Below are 26,026 nucleotides of genomic sequence, written 5' to 3' on the forward strand. Positions count from 1 at the left end.
TTTTGCCTTTCAGAGTATAAACTCATCCATTGTTTTGTTACTGAAGTCACAAGCAGCAAGATTACCACAAGCCTACTAATACTTTCAGTGTATGAAGTAATCTTTTCATGGTTATATGCACCTGTAGTAATATTGTAGTCAAAAGGATTTGCGGAGATGTCAGGGTCACGTTTTAGGGATAAGCAAAGATTATGGTACTTTTTTTTTTAAGGTAATCTATGGTAATTCAAAAGACAAGGCAATGTGTAAACATTTATAGAAACATCTGCAAAATGTTTTTATACAGTGATAACCAATGGCATGTCTAAATCCTTCAGTAGTCAGTCAAAATTCTCTACAATTCTGTATCTCTAATTTTCACTAGAGAACACATTAAAAGAACTGATGACATCTGGAATAACTGGTCGTAGAAAGCGCCTGTCTTGGTCTCATTCACCACGTCAGATCTCTCTATTTAAGAAGCCGTGCATACTATCCACTAGATTCTTCTACCACCTAGAAAGAAAAGCCGGGGTTGATCTATCCGTCCACGTGAAACAGGCCCCAAACTGCAAAGTGCACGTGTGAAATTGAGCTTCTACACTACAGAGAGGCAAAGGGAAGTCCTCTCCCCAGCACCCTCCAGGGAAAGCTACAGCAGATTCCAAACCCTGGCTATCCAGAGCAGCTGGATTAAGACGTAGGGTACAATCTCTTTGCTTGAGGAATACATGGACGTGGCAAACTTAAAAAGCTGGTAGATTATCTAAGTTAATACGAGTAACTTAGCAGATCTCTTTTTAGGAGCAGAGAGGCTCAACAGCGGATACTCATCTTGAGATTAAGAAGAGATGCATTCAGAAACGTGCGTCCTTCAAAATAAAATACACAGCTGTTGCATGATGCAGTACTTCTGATAGGTACCCACACAACAAATTTCAAACATCTTCTGCCTAAGCATATCTGGTTCAGTATTTTATGGACTTAGTTCTTAATTGCACACTGTAGTGCTCTCACTCCTACCTTGAAAACAACTTTTTTTTTTTTAAACTACTTAAATATTACTTGCTTTAAGATTAAAAAACCTGCAATGTTAAAAAAGTTTCTCTTCGCGTTGAAGAAACTCTGTGTTCTCAGGTATTGCCCTTTTTCCTTGGGTCTTTTGATATGCTTAATAAAATGTGTATTTTCTTACCTAAAGTGAGACACTCAGGGGAGTTTATTTGGGTGGGTTTTTCCCCCCGCCTTTTCTACTTTGATCTTGAACACTGAAACTAACCTAGTCATTTCACCATAGGTTACAAGCACATGAACAACGGCTACTGCATTTTACAATGCTGTAATGGAATGTTTCTACTTTTCACTGTAGATTGGGAGGGCTAACTTAGGAAATATTTTCAGTTTTATTTTGAAATTTCATAAAAGAGAAAAACTGATTTTAAGACCTAATGGCAGCATCTAACTTAAACAATAGGATCCAAAAGAAAGCAGAAAAGCATCTTGAATTAAGTGGCACAAAGGGACTCTCTGTGCAATTAAGCACATTTATAGAAGCTTGTCCAGAAGAACGAGGACTGTGGAACAGCTTGCCTGGGCCATCCATTTCCCTGGGGAGACAAGCACTTGTTTCTTCACAAGGCTTCTGTATAAATGAGTACGTGTCTCCATTTTAAAGCTGCAACTTTAAACTAGTATCTCCAGCTGAGATTACTGTAGTTTAAAGAAACTAAGTAGTGGTAACAAGCACTGGAGCAAGTCCAAGTTGGAGCCACAGCCACGAGCCAAGATGTCCCCTTCTTGTTCCAATAAGGGGTCACATCCTAATGTACATTTTGTCACCAGCTTCACAAAATTACAAAGTTCATTGCCACAACAAATACCGTTCATCTCCCCATGTCTTGACAGTACAGACAAAACGCCTCCAAGGTTCATGTAATTTTAACATCCAAGATAGCATTGACTATCATCACTCAGCACGTGACATGAAGCAATTGTTTTAGGCCCCATTTCAATAATAGAACACACATCATCTTTAATTACTGCCTCATCGATGGATGTGAGGAAACCACATCGATTCCAGCTTAGAACAGAGTTACTCTCTTGTTTCAATTTAACCAAGATCATAAAACAAGAGAGAAGAACTCCATATCAATTTTCTTTTCTCCTTTCTAATCCTCCCTCTGTCAAAAATTCATGTGTTACAGGCCATCTTTGTGGCTTGCTGCGCTCTCACAGTCAGTAAGTGTGGTCCATAAAAGCTTACTCTTTGAAAGGTTGGCTTAGAAAGAAGCTACTAAACTCAGGGGATCGGCAAAGAACCTGGAGAAGCCATCAGCAGATAAAAAACCTTCTTTAAAAAATACTGACTACAAAGAAGACCAAGAACTACACCTTACATACACTACAATAATAAAAATAGTAAGTTGCGTGGCTAGACATTAAAATGGTCTCCATAAAAAGGCACAGGGGGGTGGTTTTTTTTTAACAAATATGCATAAGAAACAAATTAATCAGTTCTGCCACAAGGTGAGGGTTCATGCAGAGATTCATTCACAGCTAAAAAAAGATTCTTTTTTTTGTCATTTTAAGATGAACTGAGATTTTTTTTAATCATTTTAAGATGACCTTGCACCAGCACTGCGAATAAATGGACTGCATCTGTCCTACTCCAGTTATAAACACTGCACAAGTCCTAAGCCCCACGTTAATTGGCCAAGATTTCTTTCAGCTTGAAATACCAGTACTGGCTGGCAGTCATAAACCTTGACCACACATCGTGTTTCCACTGAAAAATAAGGTTTACACTGACTCAGGGTAGCCTTCTGGGCAGCTCTGTACACATCTTCATCACTGCAGCTGCAAAACGATGGAACCAAACCAAACGCAGACTGCCTTCTGTACAGCGAGCACAGCTCCCTGCAAACACACGTACTCACACTTAGCTGGAAATGGTTCCGGGGTCTGCACCCTCGCGGGGACACAGCTCCCTGACGCCTCACCACCACATCATCGGGGTCACGGAACACAGTTCTCCGGGCTGATCAGTGGTGCTGAGGCTTTCCATCCTTGGCTTCAGAGTCTAACATGTCAATGGTGTCACTGTGATCACAGAGGTCCTGGTGATGAAACAGGTTCTCTTTGTTCCTTTGGTCCACATCTGACAGAACATCCATATCCCCTGCTGAGGCGCCGTTGCTCAACACAGGAGGTGGATCCCCTTCGTAATCCTGAGGAGTGTTGAGCATCGGTGTTTTTGAAACAGCATGTCCTACTTTAGATAAGGAGCAAGTTTCACTCGGCAAAGGACCATCCAGGAAAGGAAGTTTCTACACAAATAAAGAGACATTAAAAAAAAAAAATTAATGAAAGCTATTATTCCCAGATGACAGAGATTTACAAAACCAACCACCAACATAATAGTCCTGTGTCAGGGCCTCTTTTTCAGCTCTGTAATCCACCATTAAAGTACATGGGTATAGATCTTTACGGGTTTGATACAAACACCATTATTAATTAATAAAACTAAAGTTTTCAGCATTCACATTAACCTAGCAAAGGACACCAACAGATCTTCTCACTGGTATATTTTTAGATGACTCTCCCACTACTGTATTTTTAGGGGTTTTTACGTTTGTGTTTTGGTTTTATTTAATACACACAGAAAGGATATTGCAAGCAGAACCTTGAGCACAAATAAAGCTATGCTTCTTTCAGGCAGCTGCACAGGATTGTGGTGGGATGAGCCTGGCTGGACACCAGATGCCCATCGAGCTACTCTATCACTCCCCTATTCAGCAGGACAGAGGAGAGAAAATAAGATGGAAAGAAATCCTTGTGGGCCAAGATAAAGACAGTTTAATAAAACACATGCAAAGGCTGTGCATGGAAGCAAAGGAAAAATAAAAGATTTATTCTCTACTTCTGATCAACAGGAGATGTCCAGCCACTTCCCGGCTAGCGGGGCCTCCGTACACATAGCGGTTGCTCCAGAAGACAAACGCTGTAATAACAAATCCCCACACACACTTCCTTTCTCTTAGCATGTATTGCTGAGCAGACATCATACGATACGGAATATTCCTTTGGTCAGTTTGGGTCAGCTGCCCTGGCTGTGTCACCTCCCAAGATCCTGCCCACCCCCAGCCCACTGGCCTTTGGGGGCGAGGGGGGGAATGCTGGAGAGACAGCCCTGATGCTGCGGAGCACTGCTCAGCAGCAGCCAAAGCACCGGGGTGTGATCAACACCTTTCTGGTTACCCATACGCAGCACCATGAGGGCTGCTGGGGGAAAATCACCTCCATCCCAGCCAGACCCAGTACATATGGAAACACAAGACTATAACACTTCAAAAGTCAACATGACTATCTATCTCCCCCCCAGCCCTGCATCTTGCACTGCCGAGATAAATATCTACACCTTCATATAAATAGAGCTCTCCGGGGAATCTGATCAGAACTGACCAAACCGTGAAGAGCGTGGCTGTTTACTTTATTATTCTGGGTTGAAGAAGAGAAATTGGTTATTCTGGACACAAGATCTCTGCCCTCCAAAACCACAGAACACAAATAGTAAACGTGCAAGATTCCTCGTCCTGTTTTAGCAAAGCATTTCAAATCCAAAGTAGCTGCTTTTAGAGGATAATTCAGACTACACGATCCAGTTACATTTTGGCCATTACATGAAAGCCAACTTAAGTAACCAAACTGTTTTAATACCTGGTTGATTATCAGTTTTTCCAACGTGTCTTGTGAATGAGAAGGTGGAAAAGAAAAAACATGGGGACAAGTTGAAAACAAGAATATTTTTTTATATTCATATTATTTGGGGGGTGAGGTGGGGGGGTGGGGGGATGGACCAGACCCGTTCCCTGTTCTTTTCTTCTCTCCCTCTCCTTTGAAGTTTGCTGCAAGTGGAGTTGAGACCCAGATGTTCTTTTAACACCTGCTTCATTTAGAGAATCACAAGCCTGCAACAGAACTTGACTCAACACAGCTTTTACCTCGCAGATGAGAATTTTGGGTAATCAAAACTATTTATTACAGCAATGTCATTTAACCTTTCATTTTGCCCAGCTCTGCCCAACATGTTGAAGCAATTGTTCAGTGCCAATGTTCAATCCCAGTTATATGTGCTAAAACCATCATGTGATTTTAAATATTATTAAGATTCAGGACTCACATTTTCCAGTTCAGATGCGCTGTCCTCCAGTTTCATCTTTTGGCTCACGCAGCTTAGCAGATGATCCAAAACACACTGTTTTGGATGCATTCCTTTGTCAAAGCGATTATACATCCCACACCAAAACCTCAAGAACAGGGCAAGAAGAGAGAATTAGGCGGTCGATTGTACAACAAACTAGATGCTGCTTAAGAAAAAGAGTTTTCAAACTGAGATTAGTAATGGATTTTTAAAAACTGCCACTGCCTTGGATTATAAAATTCAGTATCAATGGGCAAATTCTCATAAAGCTCAGAAAAGCTTCTGAGAATTTAATTACTTGTGCCTTATGATCCACGTGCACTGGCAGTAGGTATTAGCATAAAATGAAAACACACTTTTTTCTGTAGCGGATTCACTGAAGGATTGGTCAGTTCACCTTCAAGTCCTCAGTTTGCCCTACCTCCCTATTTTTATTAAAACACTTTGCCCGCCAGTAACCACACACAGCTCTTAGAAATACATTTGCATTCCTCCCTGTCTCAGCAGGGAACAGGAGCGAGCCAGAAACAAAGCAGAACTAACCACTTCAGCTCTAACACCCTGGGCAAGCGAATAGACATGGCAACAAGAAATCCCTTCTTGTGAAAACCACCCTGACTGCATAATTCTGGGTGTGACTGGCCACTGCAATTCCTGTTTTAAAGACTTCCCTATTAAAAAGGAGGAGAGGAGGAACTTCTTTAACAATTGCCCACCACATCACATAAATTTGACAGAGCAAGCAGGGTGTGCGTGGGGTCTGTCTACACATCTGGAGTTCTTCTTTTCCTTGCCTTTCCCCACCCTCTTTCTCAACACCAAAGAAAAAAAATATTATTTTTAATTACAGCACCTGCACTAATTTAGCAATTACCTTTGCACTACCACTCTCAGTTTATGGATGAAGGGGAAAGGTAAAGCAAACCACACTAATCAGTGAAAATTTATTAAACCTGAATTACCAGCCTACATTGCAATGAAAGAAATGTTCCCCTGTCTTCCCCTTCTTAAATAAACAACTTACTGGAAACTGAAAGGTAGTGTGTTTGGTTGAAGCTCTTTGTAAGCTGTAAATCCCCTGTACAAAGGATTTCTCAATTCCTGCTTCTTCTGTAAGAGGAAAGGCCACAGAGAATGGGTCTTCTCAAAGATTCTGTTAATTACAAATAACATCTAATCACTAAAAAAAAAGAATCAAGTGGGTTAATAACACTAGCTCTTCTCAGTAGAATTAGACTGAGGGAGCTAAGCATTATTTTTGCATGCTATCTGATTAATTTCATAAACACAAGATACATCACTGAGGAATATATAATCATTTAAAATGGACACTATCCAGTCCAAAAGGGGGTATCTGCAAGTTAGTACTGTGGTCCAAATTAAATTATCTGTCTTCGGGGATATAATTAGTGTAGAATTCTTTTTCACACTGTAGAACTTAAGCATCTATCAAGACAATGTTACCCTTAACCAATCTACAACTACATTAAAACCGCAAGCAAATACAATTTCCCCTTTTTCTGACATTTAAGGTGACTACTAGACTGTTGGCTCTATAAACGGCCAACTCACTTGAGATCCTCACGCTCCTTATGACAGGTCCCAAGGAAGTTCCCAAACTGGCAGGAGTAGACATGGTCATGGATTTCAAGAAGGAAACGCTCATTAAACTCAAAGGCGCACGGGAACTGCTGCATGAGCTGCCAGACGCATTCAACGAACTGAGTGAAGACAGGGGATACTTCTTTGGGGTCACCACACAAATGGCCACACCTAGAGAGATGCAAACGAAACAGGGTTAAATCCTGTGTCACCCAACAGAAAAAGAATCCCCTCACCATTAAACAACTGGGCAGTTTTCTTCACAAGTAGAATGAGTCAGAAAAAAAACCCACGTAGTTTATCTTACAGCAACTGTATGTTAAGGCGTGCCACCCTCAGCATTACTTGTTCTCCACTGGTACCTGGTAGGAGTGACGAGAATTGTGTGATGTCCCTTTCTCTAAAGTAAAATTGGCAATGGAAGGGCCAACATAACAGACTTGGAAGCATCACAACAAGCATTTGTGAAATAGGAATCTTTGAGCCTATGCTATGATGTTAGCACAAGGGGAAAAAGGCAACAGTGTCCAAAACCCACCTACTGCTCAAATATAAGAAATCGATGCTAGCCCTTAACTGGGGGAAAAAGGTTGACATTAGTGGGATTCTGTCTGTCTGCCAGGAACAGTAAGGGGGAAGAGAAAGTGTCCTCTGATGTTCCATGGATGTGAGAGTATTTTATGGTGCAGGCATAGCCACAACCAGCAGCAACAGTAGGAACAACTTGATTTTGCTCCAAATGGACACCAAGAATGAAATCCTAGTAGGCAATTAGTAAAGAAGAAACCTCAAACAAACAAAACCTCAAAACAACAATCAAAAAAATATTTGTACAGCTTTAGATGAAGTTCAGAAAAACCCTACTGGCTCTGCAATAATCTAGCCAGGGATCTATTAGTGTTCATTGCAACTCAGCACAAAAGAAAAAGCAACCAGAAAAGGAATGACAGCATTTTTGGAAAGCAGCCACTCTATTGTACTGTAATGACTGTTCTTTCTTATGAGAAAAAACTAGGGGCAGAATCCTCCTTTTCTAGGAAGGGATAAAACTTGGAATTTCCCAGAAAGGAACAAGACATCCCCAAAATTCGGTGAAAAAATAAAGTAAAATTTCTTATGACAGATCTAGCTGATCAAATCCCAGTTCCTGGTTCTGCGACTCTAACCCCAAGACCCTAAGCAGCATCATGGAGGAGGACTGACTTCCCTCAGAACTGTAAGGCATCTGCCACCACTATGAGAGGAATGATTTTGTCTACTGGAATAAAAGTTCATATTGTTGGTCAATGCTGAAATTCCCGTCTCAAGTACTTTTTGTATCCATTGCCAAGTTCTCACATTTGGAACAATCCTTTAATAGAACAGAAGTATTTACTTTTGGTCTTAAAGCAAGAAAGGTAAAAAGAGTCCTGAAAGAAGCGGAAACAATGACCCCAGAACATTTCTTTAGCCAATAATGACCAAACTGCAGTTTATCTTCGACCGCTTCTTCTTATATACCAGTCTAAGGGTGTGCATATGCTTATTTTCCTTTACTGAAAAGGAAAGCTTTAAGGAATATACATGCTTTAAGGAAACAGATTTGTTTTATTATTAAAAACAGGAATCAGTTTCACATCAAGAACAAAGCCTCAATTTTTAACAAGCTAGTATCACTGAACAGACTGGTCCCTTCCCTCCTTGTATTCTTTCGGACCATCTCAGTTTCTAATTCCTGTAACATAAATATAGCAAGTAGTAATTCAAGGTAAAATCCCTACTAGATGCAGGCTATTGATTACAGGAATTACAGCATTTTTAATCTGCCTAGAGAATGAAGGTCAAATTGGGTTTTAGCACTCTGTTGGGCTAAAGTTTATGCTTTGAACTTGGTAGAAGTCCTGAAAAACATTAGCTGAGATTTTCTTCCAGGAGATGACTGCAGAAGAGTTAACAAATCTTGCCAAGAACATTAGCACTCCTCATAATATATCAATGTGATTCTACAGGTAGGAAAACACTCAGAATTCAGAAGATTCATTGAAGACCGTATGACTTTGTAGAGTAATATAGAAAAAGCACTGATGAAATAACAACCCAAACAGATACTGGCTTTATGTCACCAACTCCAGTATTTTCTAAATTTTCTACCCTCTGTCTTGTACGTTCATTTAAATTTTTAATAGGAGTACATGAACCTGAAAGCACTATATTAGTTTCACGGCCAAGCCTTCACCCAGTCACTACACCCAAGGCAACATGCTCCACTTACCTGTGTGAGAACTTGTGGCCCATTGCAATCCACTCCTTTTCTATTAGAACCTGCAGTTTCAAAACAGGTTAAAAAGAGAGCATGACTTTGTTTAGAAAAAGCAAAATGAAGCCTTTGATGTTAAACTCTAAAAAGCTTAAAACCAATGCTACCTGCTGATGCTACCATTATGAGTATATCCACAGAAGTCAATGAAAATACTAGTAGTGATTTATGGATTACAGTTATCCACAGTTATCAGTCCAACGTCACTGTTGGAATCAGAAGTTATTTCAAGCAAGTCCAGTACTATTTTGAGGGAATTTCTATGTTGTTAAAATCATAAAATATAAACACACAGAGGTAAAAGAATTAACAGCTTAATATTACACTACGTAGTGTTTAATTCGGAAGAGAGTAACGTGATATTCAGCAAAATAAATCATCAACTGGAATTCAACATTGTTTAACACAGAAATGGGAATATAAAAGTACAGCTGTGTATTGAGGAGCTCAGAATGAAATCAGAAGAACTATATGGCTCTTTCTCTTTTAAATAGAATGCCTGCGCTATATATAAGAAAATAACAAGGAGGAAGTATTTTCCTTAAAAACATGTCTCACAAGGAGCCAAATGACTGATGCTGAATCCATTACTTGCCTTGCTGGATCATATTTAAAGATCAATTCCTGATATCATCATCCAGAGACTTAAAAGAACCAACAGAAGGCAGAAATTCACAACAGTGGTGTTTCAAAAGTTAAGTTATATTGCTTTTCAAATTTGTCCATTCTTTACAATTCTGTTGCATTCGTTCAGGAATAACCACTGTCACAGGAATTGTGCATATAAACCATTTGCGGAGAGGACAGACAAGGATTTGTCTGTTTTAGTTACCACTCCTGTTCTTAATCAGAATCACATTCCTTAGTTCACGTAGAATTGTCCAGAGCACAACCAAACCCCAAGCAGATGTTTCACACTCTGATGTAATTTTAACTGTTAAAAGATTGCAGTATAATCCAGAAACAAAAATAATAATAATAAAAATAGCACGGTATGCAAGAAAACAGCCTTTGCGGTGCAACACACTGGAGGAGACAAAAGTGTGCGCTGTTCTGATTTCAGGGTTTCTTGAGGAACTCTTCTGAGAAAGAGCAGCAGCCTGTTTTCCAGGTATTTAAGAAAAGGAGAGGAATGAAAAAATAACATCACAAATTGCACTATATTTATGCAGTGATGGCTTCAAATAAGAAAAAGCCTGCAATAGAAGCAAACGGCCAAATTCATGTATAATGGCTTTAAAAGGGCCTTAAATGATGCACAGATTTTACGTGACATACAGGTTATATGCTGTCCTGTGTACAACGAGTTCATCCAGTTTTAAATCCTAGCAGGTAAGAGACCATTCACTGTAACAGTCTTAAATGACAAGTTCTTCACCACTTTTTTGTGGATTGCTGCCAGAGTTGCATCCTTTGCTCACTCATCGCTTGCTGAAATGTCTCATTAGCAGCTCTTATGTGGACATTCGAGGACACAAAGATTTGGGAATTGTAAATCAACCCCTGCCGTTTTGTGCCCATGCCATTCAGAGCAATTAAAGCTTGTTTATAGAATCAAAGCTGCTTTTATATAGGTCACCCACTGTTTGTTCCAGGAAGTGGCCTAAAACATTTAATTAGGGCCTGTTTACATTTCAAATCCAGGAAGCACTTATTTTTGAAATTTCAACATTTGGGTTCTTACCATGAAGCCTTTAAAAGTCCTATAAAATGGATCTAAGAGGAGGCTAGCCAGGGAGCAGACCTGCGCTGTGCGATCCCACCCATCAGAGCAGTGGACTAACACGCTAGCTTTTTCATCTTTCACAGCCTGTAAAGGAGACAGACAGAACGGTTTAGCAGCTTTCTAGGTTGGTTACTGTAATTAAATGCTATCCCTTCATCTGCATTTACCTGACTGGCTTAAAACCCAAGGGGAAAATTTGTCATTTCTCATCAGGACCATGCAAATGCACCATTTCTGGGCACACAGCCATCAACCCATAGGAAACCCCAACTAGAATAAACTACTGTAGCGTGCCTTGTCAGCAACGCAGGCTATCAAGAGACAAAGACCCCCTGATCTCAAAACGCTCAGTCTTCTGAAAGGCCAAAGATTCTCAGTCCCTTCTTCTGAGGAAAAATTTGGTGGATGAGTAAAGAATAATAATTGGACACACAGAGACTAGGAAATTCTCAAGAAAAACTAGGAGAGCTCATCCCAACTTCCTCCCATATGGACACCTTCTTCCCTTTGTACTGGTGGCAGAAGAGAAACACAAAGTAGCTTCTTGCTTGTTACATGAGAAAATTTTAAGAGAGAAAAGCCAACGTTTACAGAAGGCCACTACTCTTGTCTGCATGCCCTTCACCATTACTGAAGAGCCATGTGCCTTAGTGATTTCTCGCGTTTTGCCTCACCTGCAAAGCCACAAGCTCTGCAGAAACGCAGTCTATGTTCAATAATCAAAATTAACAGTCCCCACATCATATAGAACCAGTAGAAAATAAACCGGCCTAAACAATCCCACATTTAAAGCAGAGCAGATCAATAACTAATAAGTGCAAGGTTACAAGTTGTTTGCACTTCTAAATACGCATTATACAGAGGCATTTATAAAGGTCATTTATTCACATTCTGTGATTTTGTTTCAAACGAGTTCTAATAAAGCCGGGATAACTGCTTGTCACAATACAGCAAACAGGACAATGTCTCAACCCCTACAGCATTTCATTTAGGCCCAGGAAGCGTCTAGGGGAGAGCCAGCTGGGTAACCCACTTCATGTTCTCCAACTGCAGACTTGTTTTTGAGTGCTGAGGCCAACCTGAATAGCAATGTTTTCCCACCTCTCTCCAGAGACAACTTCGCAGCCTCTTAGAGACAACTTAGAGCAGTCCCTAACAGACAAGTACATATTTTTTTAGTTCACCTGCAGGTTGGGGTACAATTTTTACCTTGGCAAGAAAGACACCTGCATCCATCACAGCCTTAATGTGCCGTAACCAACCTGAGTTCTCCAGCCCCGTGAGGAAATCGCTCATTGAGGGGGACTTCATTTCACACACTAAGAACACAAACAAAGGAATTAGTTGACATGCCATTAACAACATTTCTTTTTCCCCACCTTCTCATCACCTCTTCCCAACAACAGAGCATGGTAGATCCTAAAAGCTAGTATTGCCACACTTCTTAAGTGTCGGCAGCAATATCCTGTCTAAAGGACACAAACCAGAAATTTTTAGTTATGAGAGAACTTGAGGATCTGAAAACCTCCTTTTTTTTTTTTTTTAAAGAGTAACTCATTTGTTCAGTTGAGTTTCTTCCAACAAAGACAGTGTTCAGTGATCTGTTACTTAACTATAAATCACTATCGCACACATCTAACAGCCACTGACATGCAGTCACCCATCACGAAGATGTGCAGAAAGGAGAGTTCTAATTTAGAGAGAGAAATAACACGTCTAACCTTGCAGGCAACTCAGATGCTATATTGAAACCCAGCATAGAAATACTGATAGTAATACAGTTTAATAGTCTGTAAGCACCAGCAAGAGAGATTTTATCACTGTTGAAGAAAAATATGGGAGTAAACAAGTATTTATTGTGCCTCCTCTTCCACCGCAAAATAAATCTGCCCAGGAACAGGCAATTGAGGACTTATACTTGTGATCAGGACAATCTCTTGGTTGTGCGAATAGCCTCATTTTTCTCTAAGGTCAGCACAGGCCCTGTAGTGCTCTCTGGCCAAGCAACTGGTAGCATCAATTATTCAACTATTTGGAAGATGACCATTAGGCTGGCTACTAAAATATTAAACTCATATTTTGAATGACAGCACTTGTATTACATTGTAGAAAACTAACCACAGGGACCAAGCAGAATGATTTGCAGCTCATCTACTCTGCCCCGTTCTGCATTCTTTGTCAGCACAAGAATGGCAACAGTGCTGAAAACCAGCTAGCAGAGTATCCTGTTTGATCCAAGCTAGGCCTTCACCTTTAATGGAAATTCTCCAAAAGTGCATTAAGGAAAATATGTGCCCGATTCACCTCTTGATCTCCAATGGCTCAGTAAGTATTTCTTCTGCATTGCTTCGCATTTTTCCCCTAAGATATTAGTTGCTATTTTTGAACCATTACAAAACTAAGCACAGTAATAAATACAATGTCTAGCAGGAAAGCATTTTAACAACACTAATACTTTCGGCCACTTCAATACAGCAAACAAAGTAAGATCTTGACTTTGCTCATCTGCTTGCACCGTAACACCCAAGTCCACATGCACTTGTACACGTAGGGTTTATATATTCAGCAACAGGTTCTGTCCTAAAGTAGCCAATGGTAACGAAGGCTGGCCACTTGCACGGACCATACCTACCTTCCAGGAGTTTCTGCAAGCTGCTCCGCATCACATGGATGTTTTCTATGCCAATAAATTTAAAGCGTATGTTATCATAATTATCTTCATTCTCATAACCCTTCCCAGCAGCTCGGTTGGCCATGGCATTTAACTGTCAAATTCAAGGGAACAGGAATAGAATGGAAAAGAGAGAAAATTACAACAAACAATATGCAGAAATAAATTACTGTTTTGCAAGTCCTTGTTTTTTTTTTTTTTTTTTTTTTTTTTTTTTTTTAAATCTCCCAGAAAATATACTGAACAAAGTTGTTACTCAGGTGTACTTCCCCACCTCCCAGACATTACTTCCAGCTGTTTCACTACAATTATACCATTGTCTCCAGTCCATTAGTCATATGCAGAGACTCATTACGAATTTCTTAGGGTAGGCAGTATAAAAACCGTGCCCAATTTCAGAATACTGCTGCCATCAAAACAGGTAAAGACACATTGAGTCTGCCTTAGCTGTGAGGCCACATAAAAAGATTCAGGCAGAAGGATATGAAAGTAAAACTAGGAAAGCCACTTTTACGAGTAACATACATACATGGTGGTATAGAAATAGTAAGAGAATTCCAAAGCTTTTCACAGACATACATGCACAGATGAAATAAAGCCACCTGAGGGAAACATAGAAATATTAAAGTTGAGCAGAAAGAATACAGCAACCATCCGGAACTGCAGAAAAGAAGTAGAAAAGAAGCCAGTTGCTCTAACAGTTACCCAAAACAGATCAAGAGCTACCAGGAAATCTTTAGCGGTGACAAAGGAGCACATCAACCCCCCACACCATAATTTGGTAAGAGGAGCAATTTGCCTCCATGGAGAGGAGAGAAGGAAGAGTCAAATATGCTATATACATCTTTAGAACAATTAAATAAGCCTAGTGCTTCAGTTCTGTCTTTCAGAGTAAGACATGTTGTGTTAGAAAGAGAAGTGTGACCAATTATAAATTCTCCCTTTTTCAACAAATACTTCAGAACAAAATTGCCATCAATGACAGGTTTCAGTGGAACATCTATGATACTGGAAACTGTCTGCACCAAAAGAACATGCAGTGATTGCTATAAACATGCATATCATTACAGAATAGGTTATCTCTAGGAAATGTCATACTAGAAAAAGCCAAAATACATCTTGGAACAACAGGTGAAACATTCCCTGTTCTCAAGAAGACTGTTTCCCTTCTTGCCCTTGCCACAGTTTAATCAAATCTGCAGTTTCTATAAAATAATTGCAATATGTGAACAGTGAAGCAGGTTCTCAGAAAGCTCAATTTTAAAATAATCAGAGCACTTTTAAATCTTAGTTTAAATAACTGATTCCTGTGTTCTAATTTGCTTATACTGACACTCCCAATCCACATGCTTACAAGACAATCATTTGACTTGGTTTCTAAATTCAGTTCCTCTAGACAACAGTCATTAGAGTTCTCATTTTGCGAATGTTTCTTCAATATTTCTCTTACATTAACACCTCAGCAAAGCTCTAGTCCCAAACAGTGGCTATGGACTAGAAGAGCTGAACTGTATTGAACACCAAGCTGCACATCATGAGATCACTTGTGTTATTTTTACAAAGGCAAAAAAATGGAGGGATTGCTTTTCTTAATTGTTATCAGACTCCACACAGTCCCACTTCTTCCCAGGTCTGCTGAGAAAAGCACTTCAGCCTTGTGGAACTGAATCCTAAGGCTTCTCTCCATCTCAACATATTAAGGACCTGGCTCTCTGCAGGAAAATGCCTCACTGTCTCAGCCAGCTTCAAGACTGCCAGTTGCTTCAGGTCATCCTTAACACCAACCTCAACCCAGAATACTCCAGGAGTGCAAGCATTCTTAACAGCACTTAACACTGCAGTTTTATTACGCACAAGCCTTTGTCACATTAAGGTACCGAAGCAGGAGCCTGATACTGAATCCCCGATTCAGGACTGACACAATTTAACCTAACGCAGCATAAGAAAGCATTAGCAGAGTTGTGAAAGAATGAACTGGAAACAGCACTACTAATTCAGATGCAAGCTTTAAAAGTAGCTACAAACCCCATGAAGGTACCTTTGGCCTTGTGTCTACAACATACATGAAGGGGCTCCCAGGGTTGGCTTCTCTGATCGCCTGCAGCATTTGTTCATCCTCCAGACAGCGCGCGCTGAACCCGGAGAGGGGCTGGCTACAACGACATATGGCAGCCTGCAACACAAAACACCTCACTCACATTTTTCTGCTTTCAGATCATTTCTATTGCACTGCCTCAAAGAACACTGATCTGTTGGTTTTAAGTGCCCTATTCTCTGTTTCACTGAAAAACTGCTACTTAAGTGGACATACAAAAATACTACTGGGATACTTCTCAAAGCCAGAAGTCTGGGAATCTTAAGAAGGCAGTGAGGCTAAGCAGCCCTGCTGCAAGCTTCATTGCTGCATTCCCAAACCCACTATGCTCTGCCTGATGATCAGTATCCCAAATGTTAGCGTTTCTCATGTTTTCTACTTGGTTTCTATTGTCCAAACCATTTTTCCCCCCCCGCCACGACTCTGCTTATCAGTTGTTACTGTTCCATGCTCAGAACTGCACCGAGTATGCTTTAGGGAAATGACAACAGTTGCCAGTACAACTCCATGCAGTTGCCCAGGTCAAGGCACACTTCCTCAGGAAAGCAACAACTTGACTGTGACAGCGATTTCCTAACATTTGCATCTAAAACACTGCTGAGACAGCAAAGTTAAAAATTTACATTCTGGTCTTCAGTGGAAAAAAAACCCTGAAACATTCGCTTATTCTGAGCTAGCGGGGATTTATTTCAGGGTGGTTCTTCCTCTTCAATACTAAGAAAGTCTAGCTGAGGCAACATGTATCTTCTTAAAACATTATTCAGTACAGCTAAACAGTAGATCAAAAAAACCCCCACATAACAAGGCATTGCTGAAAGTTAATTTAAAAAAAAAATCCAGACCCAGACAGGAAGCTTGCAAAGTCTGTGCTTTTTGCACAGCTCTGGATGCATCGCAAGTGTTTGTCTTTAGCTTATTCTGTGACTCAGACCAAACTAATACTAAAGACATTAAAAGAAGCACAGTTCTCAAATGTGAACTTAATATGCTCTAATAATTATCTCATTCTTTCCTTTCACTGGAAGGGGACTAGACAAGAAGGGGAACCCTTACTCCCCACAAAGACAGCAGACAATGAATAACTAACATTGTTTTCTTTATACAAGTACGAAAGCACCGGAATCCGCCCTCTGCTTCTGAACCTTGAACTTCCGATCACCACTGCCTTATTAGCAGCTCTAGGCACCACTATTTCAGGAGGATATGTGTTGCAAACCTAAGTGAGAAGAAAATAAATTAAGAAATCCAGCTATTACTACTTAGCAATTCAAAATTCATGAAAAAAAAATCTTTAGCTTATGATCTAGCATTTATAAACAACAGAAATAGATTGTTTGCCACAGTGTACCTTACGTAGCCCCCATGTAAAGTTTCATGCCATTAAGATGCATACCACAGGAGTAGTGCAAAATAAAGCAATGTGGTAAAGGAAACAATTTGCAATTGAACCCAAAAAACCAGACCACACAGTACACAATACATATAAGAAGGAAGCTCTTTAAATCCATAAATTTTATGACAGTTTCTGATTTGACACAAAAAGAGAAATTAAGAACAACTCTATTTAAAGAGTTCCTTTAAATCTTATTCAACTCGAAATGAGCTTCCAGCAATTGGGTAGCATCCTCAGAGACCAGCTTTATCCTTTTTCCTCAAGCAAGTACAGTCTTTTCAGCACGTACTTCACAGATAAGCTATTCTCTAAGTCTGGCGTTACTTTAGGCTTGACAATTTTAAAACATAGGTTGGAAAACCTGAGGAAATGATAAACTGCTGGCACTTGAGAGTCACATACTAGCAAGAAAAGCTTCTCGGTGATTAATGATTTTAGATGCCCACGTTCAGATGTCCTAAACTGGCTAATGGAAAAAGGACCTCTCTCATCGTATCTCAATTCAGGCACCCAAAGATAGAGTCATTTAAAATTACCAGTCACTTCTCACAGCACAGACACATTTTTTCAACCCAAAGCATAACAGTAAAGAAAACCAGTGGGGGAAGGGAGCGGAGAGCAGGGGAAAGTGACTCAAGAATATATTGGTATCTTCCTCAGAGTTCTTTGCTTTGTCTTTTAGACAGAAAGGTCTAACTGTACACAACATCAGAAGAAATAAAAAGGGAAATAACATGAAGCTGGAGTTTGAGTAAGCTTGCTGAAAAATGCTTTCATGTAATGCTATTCAGATCCAACCTGGCCTTATAGGGGAGAAAGAAAATAAAGGCCGCAGCCAGTTAGGACTGAAATGACTGAGAGACCTCATTTAGCAGAAAACCAACCAAGCGAGAAAAAAAAAGTGTCCGTTTTCCGTTACTGTTTTTCCTTCCTTACCTAGTCCCTTTCCACTCTGCCTCACTCCATACCAAGCCAAACCCCTGCCATTTATTTCTCTTCTACACATCTGTCACCACCCTGGTGGGACTGGGTTTGGAAATACCAAAAGCAACTGAGGGTACTTCAGGTTTTTTGTAACAGATGGTTTGACATTTCTCTAGAAAAACAAGTATCTGGTACTTTGCCAAGGGGATCAAAGCAAACCAAGGTGACTCTGCAGCTCGTTCTGTTCTTCCATAGCTTCATTACCCACAACTTCACATCAAGATGATGCTGCTTCGATTAAAACCAACTGAGCTCATTCCTCCCCAGAGGCATCACTTATGCAGCAGCAGCAGGACTGCTGTATGTCATTAATAACAAAGAAGAGATACTGCATTAAATGGCTACTTTGGGCAAGAATTACCTCATAGTCTTTATTAACATCCGTTATTTCCCAATAGTCGTTTGGAATTCCCATACGCTGGTAATCTACTTTTAAATCAATCAGCTTCCATCCAATCTCACGGTTCTCTTTAGACATTTTAGGATTATAAGAGAAAGCATAAAGTTCTTCAGGTTTCACTGGGAAGAAAGAAAGAAAATTAACTAGTTAGAGAGAGATACAAAGACACAGGGGTAGGTCAACACTTCCTCCTAAAGGCCATCTTTTGGATGTGTGCAAGCCAATGAGCTGCCGGTGCACAACTGATACAAGGACTGAAAAAAATTACTCAGCCAAGAAAGATCAGGAGACTTAGAAATCATTTACTAAAGAAGCCAAAGGGCTATGCCACTGTACTGCCTAGTTGGCTATATTTTAATAATAGCTATTTTCCTTATACTTCTGCCTCCACAAAGATCAGAAGCATGAAGTTTTCTTTTATCACATTGCGACCTTCACTACTCTAAGCAAACTTAGACTGATTCTCGCTCCTTAAAAAAAAAAAATATAAATAGAGTACTACATAAAAGAGTACAGATATTTAAGTATTCCCAACCTCACATTTACAGGTTTTTGTTCGGGGTAGTACAAAGTGCCAACAATCCATATTAAAATTCCCAGGAATCTCCAATACTGAGTTCCCACGTGCAGGGAGATACACTACAACATTTCTTTGAATCAGTTAAAACTTCAAAGTAGTAATTTTTCCCAAACAAATTATTTCCTACTGAATTCACTGCAATAGGTGTGTTAGACAACACTTATACCATAAGAATTAATCCATAAACCAAAACTTATATTAAAAGATATATTTTCTGTGAAGAGTTCATAAAACAGCTCTTGCACACCTGTAAGTTCATTGTTCAACAGTGAGTTCTGAGCCGCATGGAAAACTTGATAGATGTCTTGAATATTACTGTCAGCCCAACAAAAGCTTCAGGCTGTGTCTGACAAATGGTAATTTCTTCCTCCCTCCATCTCTACCATCCCAATTTCCTTCCCTGTCTTCATAAAATGCAAATCCAGCCAATAACTCATTCAGCTGATTCCCAAGGCAGCAAGCGCACCAGAGACAGAGTGAAACCTGTCAGAGTCTGATAAAGCAGCCAGGTTACCAGACAGGTAACCCATAGCTGTCAATCATACATGTGCAAATCATAAATAATTATATGCTCTGCCAAAAAAAGATGAAGGAAGCATACATACAGAAATTTTAAGACGATAAATAAAAGAGAACTGTTAAAATCCATAAATAGAACAAAAGAAAGAGCTACAGCATATTACACAAATAACCACAAGACAAAAGAAACTGATGTTATCCCCTGCAGTGACAGCTCCCACGCTTCAAGACACTACATAAGTCTCTAATTTTCAAAACTGAAAGAACAGTGACAGCTTTTAAACATAACATCAGAAACTTGCCAGATACAGCATTAGAATTAGAACTTCGGAACTAAGAGAATTCCAAAGCTCAGAGCACAAGGGAGATGCTGGGAATAAACACAGCCTTAATATCAATCAAAAAAAACCCAAACTCAGCAAAACCCATTTCTACTACAGTATTTCTGTTCAAGTGCTACGTGACGGCCAACATGAAGCAGGCCGGTGGTGTCAATTCCCTTCCTTTAGACTAGTGACATAATTACAAATGCAATTACAAATGGCATCCTCATAATAATGCTGAACTCCAAATACTGTCTCACTGAAGGAGCACCCCAAAACCAGAAGCTGCCGTAGACAGAAGCCAGGTAGGAAACCTGGTGGAATGCTGTCCTGCAAGAAGAACAAGGAGCCTGAAGATTCATCCATGATGGACTAAAAAGCTGAAGCCAGAAGAGACCACAGGCTTTTGAGGATGCTTTGTTCACGCTCTTTAAGAGTGACTCCATGTCAGGGCAGCCAGGCTGAAGCACAGGGTTTCACAACTGAAAGACGACAAACACTGAAGAGTAACCTAAACATGCCATTGGGAAACAAATAAATGGAAGATGCCAATGTTTAAAGCTTTATTTGTGGGACTCCAGAAATCTGTGAGCATCTGGATCAACTGGAAAGGGCAGAACTACACACAGCCAAGTCACAGAAATGACTGACAATAGCCAGGCATGGGATATGACACTCGGCACAAGTGCTACAAGAAAAAAGCCTGAGATGCTGCATGCAGACTCAGTCGGGCAAATGAACTTTGCATGGGTCTTCAGAGGTGCCTCATGGGAGACCAATACCTCATTCCCGCTGCCACAAAAGATTTGTGTTTAGTTTGGAAGCAAATGCCCAGGTCCGCGGGGCAGCACTCTACTTACTGAGCCAACCCACACAGATCACCTCTGCTGGTGGAAACTGATTCTGATTTCACATCCTCCCCCTCCTGTACCGACACCAACAGCCCGGGCAGGCAAAGCTTTCTCTAGTGCTGGGAGGCTTGTCTGCGCTTAAAGCATTACAACGATTTGCAAAACAGACTCCCATCCTAAATACCTGGTTGTGAAAGTTTAAGCAATGAGGTATAGACTTCATGACAGTCACGTTCCTGCCCAATAACAAAGTGAGCCACGTGGAAGTTCTTGCAGTGTATAAGGAGTGGATATCCAGCCGTGGCCAGAGGCAATTTTTCTACAGTTGCAATGTGGTGATGCAGAATCTGAAAAACAGGAAACAAACAACATTTTTCAGAAGCCGTTGATAAGGTTGTGAGCAATACAAGCAGATATTAAATTTTTTTCAATACTCTCAGTTATTTATGCTTACTGCATCTAACTAGCAGCAGAAAATGAGTTTATTTGTGATATTTATCAAACAAACATAATAAGCATCCAGACTGTGCACCCAAAGGCTAGGTAACTAAGGGCAAGACTGAAAAAATACAGATGTATATAAATTAGAGACTGATGTGCAGCTTGGTTTACCTGGTTCACTTTGCTTTCCCTTCAACTCTCACATGCAATTCCTTTTTACTTTAGAATTAATAAAAAGGCTAATTTCAGTGCTAATTTTGCACTTCTAAAAGCTGTAAATTCAAGTTTGGTGGCTTGGTATATTGAGTTTGAGCTAGGAAGCGAGACAAGTTTGTTATGTTCTTGGAACTAACACTAATTCAGTGAGTGCCCTCTATCAAGTTGCATTGTGTTCATTTCCTTCCAAAACAGCTGTTCCTGTTACGCATTTGGTATCAAAATGGTATAAGAGACCACTACAACTTTGGAATTCACAAACCTGTTCATTCTGGATATGAGATATAAAGTAATTTTTAAACTCGTGTTTAAACAGACTCCAGGCATCACAACATACCCATGTTTCTTTTCTGACTTCAGCAGAAGCTTCTACATAGATTAGGTGAGTAGCTGTCAGGTATAACGTCCCATTCGCTGCCTTCCTATTTGTATAGCGATCTAGTAATTTCACATTTTCAACCTGCGACATAAAAAGAGTACGAAAAAATGAATTTAACTTTGATCAAGGAAATATCTAAGCGTCTGTTGAACCGCTATCATTTAACTTCTAATATACAATTCAGGAAGTAAGACAGAAAAATATAAGAATTAAAGTCTCCCCTGAAACAGTAACTCAGCTTTACGCTACAAATTCAAATTATTTCTCCAGCAATCAAAGCCAAAAAGGTTAAGCAAACAGCCAAGGTTTAGCACCAGTGTGAGTAACAGGATTACTGGATTTGTAGCCAAGATGATCACAGTTTATTACTGTGTACGGTTGCAGAAATAATAAGACAAAGAACTGCAGAAAAAAAGACTGTCCATGTTCAGTGTAATCCAAGTATTGCTCCGAAAGAAACAGTCCTCTCCAGTCTGACTTCCAACTGCTCAGTCGCTAGAAAAAAGTATTAGTAGCTACTTGTAACACACTTCCTAGGCACATAACCACGTTTCTTAAAACTGAGATAATTAATAAAATAATTTTAAAAAAACATCAGCATAGACATAACAAAATATTAGAGTATTTTACATTATTTGATTGATTTTCTCCTGGCCTACTTGCTTCTTAATGAACACAGATGGAATTTTTCTTTCATCATTAGGCAAAAATAATGGGAAAAAAAACAACTGGAAGGACAATGAAAACAGTTTAACAGCATATGATAAATTACTTCTGGGTACTGAATATGTAAGCTTCCTTAGAGAGTCACTGGTCTGAGATAAAACATGGAAAACAGCAAAAAAATTTGAAGCGCAGAGGTCTCGTCTGTATGTCTTCCTAGAAAGTCCTATTTTCCAGCACACAGAATTATTATGCCTAATATTGCCCTTTATCCAGGCCACTGGAGACAAGCAGGCCCAGCAAAGCACCTTAGCCAACATAGGCAAGGAGCATCCCCAAACTAACATCCTCCAGAATAACATAAAACAAAATACAGCAACCTTCATGGGATTAAAATAAATAAATAAACCAACGTCTGGACAGACAGCTGCCTGAAGTAAAAACAATTTTTTTCAGCTGTCATAAGCACAGCATTCCCAGAGCTCCTGTTTCACTTTATTCAACTGAAAAGGCCCATTTTGATTCACTTTTGCGGCCTGAGGGGGTCTCTGCACATTGATACAGCGAGTTTACACGAATCGTACCCAAAAACACCTTTTGATCAGGATCCTTACTAAAAATTCCCTTTCAAACAAGGTGATGCACTAAGAAAAACCTAAACACCACGTAAAGTAGGCTTAAGCCTTCCAGACTTATCCGTGATCCGTCTGAGAAGTGCAAGGAACGGTCACGGATAAGAAAGCTTTGAAGGAAAGCAAAGATAGCCCGTTTACTGAAATTAATCACGACATTAAAATAAACAAACAAAGCAAAAAGTCCTTGTAAAGGCAGGGCCCTAACAACAGCCCAGCCGAGGCCAGACACCCCCGGAGGGGCTTCACCTCAGGTATCCCGCGCGGAAGCCCCGGCGCAGGGCGGCGAGCGGAGCCCCACACCCCCGAGACGCGACCGGGAGACCCTGACGAAGGGGCGGCTGGTTCCCGGAGCGGCACAGCCCCTTACCTTGGGGGTGGTGATGTGCTCCATGGCGGCACCTCCCGCCTCACCTCAGCACGCCCGGCCTCCGCGCCGCCATTTGCAGGGGGCAGCGCCCGGCCCCCGCCGCAAACCTCGCGAGAGGCTGGCGGGGCGGCGCCGCCGCCATCTTGGGTGAGGGCAGGGCGACGGCGGGGATCGATGTCGGTGGGGTCGTCGTGTTCCTGTTGCCATGTCCCGGTGCCCCCAGCCCTGGGGCTGGTCCGGGAGGGCGGTGGGGAGCCTCGCCATCCTCCGCAGCCCAGAGCTGGGCCCCAAAGAGGTCTCTCTGTCCTGCTGGGGCTCCACCGCCTCCGGGCACCTGATCTCCCCTCCTGGCATGGGTGTACACTGAGATCCTGGAGCATATTTCAGGAAAGAAAAAAAAAAAACCAACAAAAAACAACCCAAACCAAAAACCACTTTTTTTTCCTTCAATATGTAAGGTCGTCAAGCTCTGGCATCACCATTGCCCTCAATAGGCAGCAGGCTAATTGTTCCCCCTTCAGGAAAAGGGGGTTGGAGATGCATTTGATCATGTTAGTACAGGCATTTAACAGAACTAATAATATTTTATCGGTTTTTCTGTATATTTTAATTTGAAAGTGTAATGCTGCCTCTTGTGGATAGCCAAGCAGGATCCTGAAGAACTGGGGTAATTGCTATTCACCTGCTGCTGCCTCTGCAATGAATATTCACGGTGTGCGGCAAACCCGAGGGCAGCAGAGCCTCCCCAGGTGCTCGGTGCCATCTAAACCCTTAATTTGCTGAAAAATTTACTTCAGGAGGATGACCTTGTATCGAGCCTGAGAATTTACCGGGTTTTAATTGTTAGATAATGGGTGGTATTAGTGTAACGCGCTGGTGGAAGTGTTTGTACGGATCCCAGCAAGAAAGGCACTTGCACTGTGTAAGGCATTGATTAAAATACTGTTAATTGGAAGGGGAGAAGGAAAGGGGAGAGCAGAGATGCTCAGCTGGTGGCAAAGCCCAGCTGCATGGGGTCGGGCAGACCCCTGGCCATGGCAGGCTGCACGGATCCCGTCCACGCAGTCCTTAGGGCTGTTGGAGGATGCTCTTAGAAGTGAGCAACACCGTTAATTTCTGCTGCTGATATAAAACCACACTGCTTCACTTCGAGACAAGACGACACACAGCTGGTGTAATTGCCGGGTGCCAAGCAGCACCTGCCCGCAGGCTCCTCCACTGCAATTAGTGGGGGCAGTGCTCATTAGTTAGGGCAGTGCATTTGTGCTCACATCAACCCAAAGTCTTTTTTTTTTCTCCTGGGGTTTGCAGAAGGATGATGATAGTTTACAACGTTAATAATAAACTGGGTGGGGATCGGTGAAGGGGACTCTATGGCATGACACAGCATCCATGTATAATAGCAACACCTCCTCCTCCTCTTCCCAAAGGCAACTTCACGGATGAAGTGAAGATGCGAAAAAATAAAAAAATGAGGGAAGAAATAAGCATGTTGGGATGAGGAGTGGAAGACATGGAGTAACAGATATATTTGTCAGCCAGACACTATCACCCTCACAGCTTACTCACGAACTAATTATTATACCACAGAGATCAGTTTTGGGCAGGAATCCCAAGAGTAAAGGGTGCCAACTTCTTCCAGGGAGCGTTTCTCAGGTAGTAGATAGAGCCATGGGCAAAGTACAGACAGAACTGAGCTGCTGAGGCTGTTAAATGCTCACAGTGGAGAAACACAGTGATTCAGTTTAATTTGTGAGAAATTTGAAAGTAAAGGCAACTCTAACCCACCTTTGGCATTGATTCTGCCGTTCATATGGAGGCCACCATCAGACTTTCAGTAGTGCTATCCCCAGACATTGAATTGGTCAGGTTACTGATAGGCTTTCTACTGGGGCTTTCTAAAATTATTTTGTAATCTGGAGACCAGTTTGAAGATCTTCAGTTTGCAGGGAAAGGTAAGCTAAATTGTAGGTATGGTGTGTCCCACACCAAGCAATTCCTGTAATCTCATTTTTATTAGTCGCTCACCATTTAGGAAGCGTTGAACAGGCAGCTAAAGTCTACCACAGTAAATCGCTATCAAAAAACACCAGTGAAATCTTGTGTAATGCGGATGAAATTTTTTTTTTCTGGGAAACATTTGAGAAAAAAACAATTTATTGTGCCATTTTTACTGAGTGAAGGATGGGAAGGGACATTACTTGACACCCACACTGCTAAGCCCCTGGAATACGAATGCTGAAGGGGCTGTTGAAAAGGGAGCCTCGTTTACAAGTGTTATAAAGAGAATGGTGCCAAAAATACATTGAAATGGTGGGTTTAGATGCAATTCAATAACCAGTTCCAGTCAGAGCGCACGCAGTCCTGCCCAGATGCTGGATTCTGTCATTTTGTAAGCAGACGGCATAACATATGTGCATGGCCAAGCCCATTGCTGGTGCACTGATGCTGAGGTCAGCTGAATGAGACCAGGCATGAATTTGGCCTTCAGAGTTTGTTTTTCTCACTTTAATGATACTCAAGAAATAGCTGTCTCAAGAAATAGCCTTAGGGAGCACAGATTTTGCCCATATTTTAGAATTTTGACTGTCACAAATAGATTCTGAAGTATCTTCCCAGAGAAGAAAAATTTAAAAGTAGCTTAATTCAGGGAAAATGAGGCTGCTGAGAAGCATGAAAGCAGAACTGGGTATGGGCTCCTGCAAA

The 26,026-nt window shown here is 40.9% G+C and overlaps 1 protein-coding gene across 2 annotated transcripts; it reads right to left on the bottom strand.

Annotated features, from left to right (window-relative positions):
• MTMR8 (myotubularin related protein 8) lies at window positions 1-23,443 on the bottom strand. Of its 2 annotated transcripts, XM_074600420.1 has the most exons (14): window positions 23,321-23,443; window positions 21,614-21,736; window positions 20,804-20,966; window positions 18,308-18,465; window positions 16,657-16,785; window positions 15,513-15,647; window positions 13,436-13,568; window positions 12,013-12,122; window positions 10,762-10,887; window positions 9,033-9,082; window positions 6,752-6,952; window positions 6,204-6,332; window positions 5,159-5,285; window positions 1-3,305 (listed from the first exon to the last, which is right to left on the bottom strand). In XM_074600420.1, the coding sequence occupies exons 1-14, from the start codon at window positions 23,342-23,344 to the stop codon at window positions 3,021-3,023; spliced, it is 1,893 nt and encodes a 630-aa protein (XP_074456521.1). In that variant the 5' UTR covers window positions 23,345-23,443; the 3' UTR covers window positions 1-3,020. The 2 variants fall into 2 exon arrangements, with proteins under 2 accessions (XP_074456521.1, XP_074456522.1); XM_074600421.1 differs by lacking the exons at window positions 20,804-20,966; window positions 21,614-21,736; window positions 23,321-23,443 and adding an exon at window positions 19,174-19,298.
• Between the last annotated feature and the right edge of the window lie 2,583 nt (window positions 23,444-26,026).

Source organism: Larus michahellis, chromosome 9 (genome assembly GCF_964199755.1).
Source record: "Larus michahellis chromosome 9, bLarMic1.1, whole genome shotgun sequence".
Lineage (NCBI taxonomy): Eukaryota > Metazoa > Chordata > Aves > Charadriiformes > Laridae > Larus > Larus michahellis.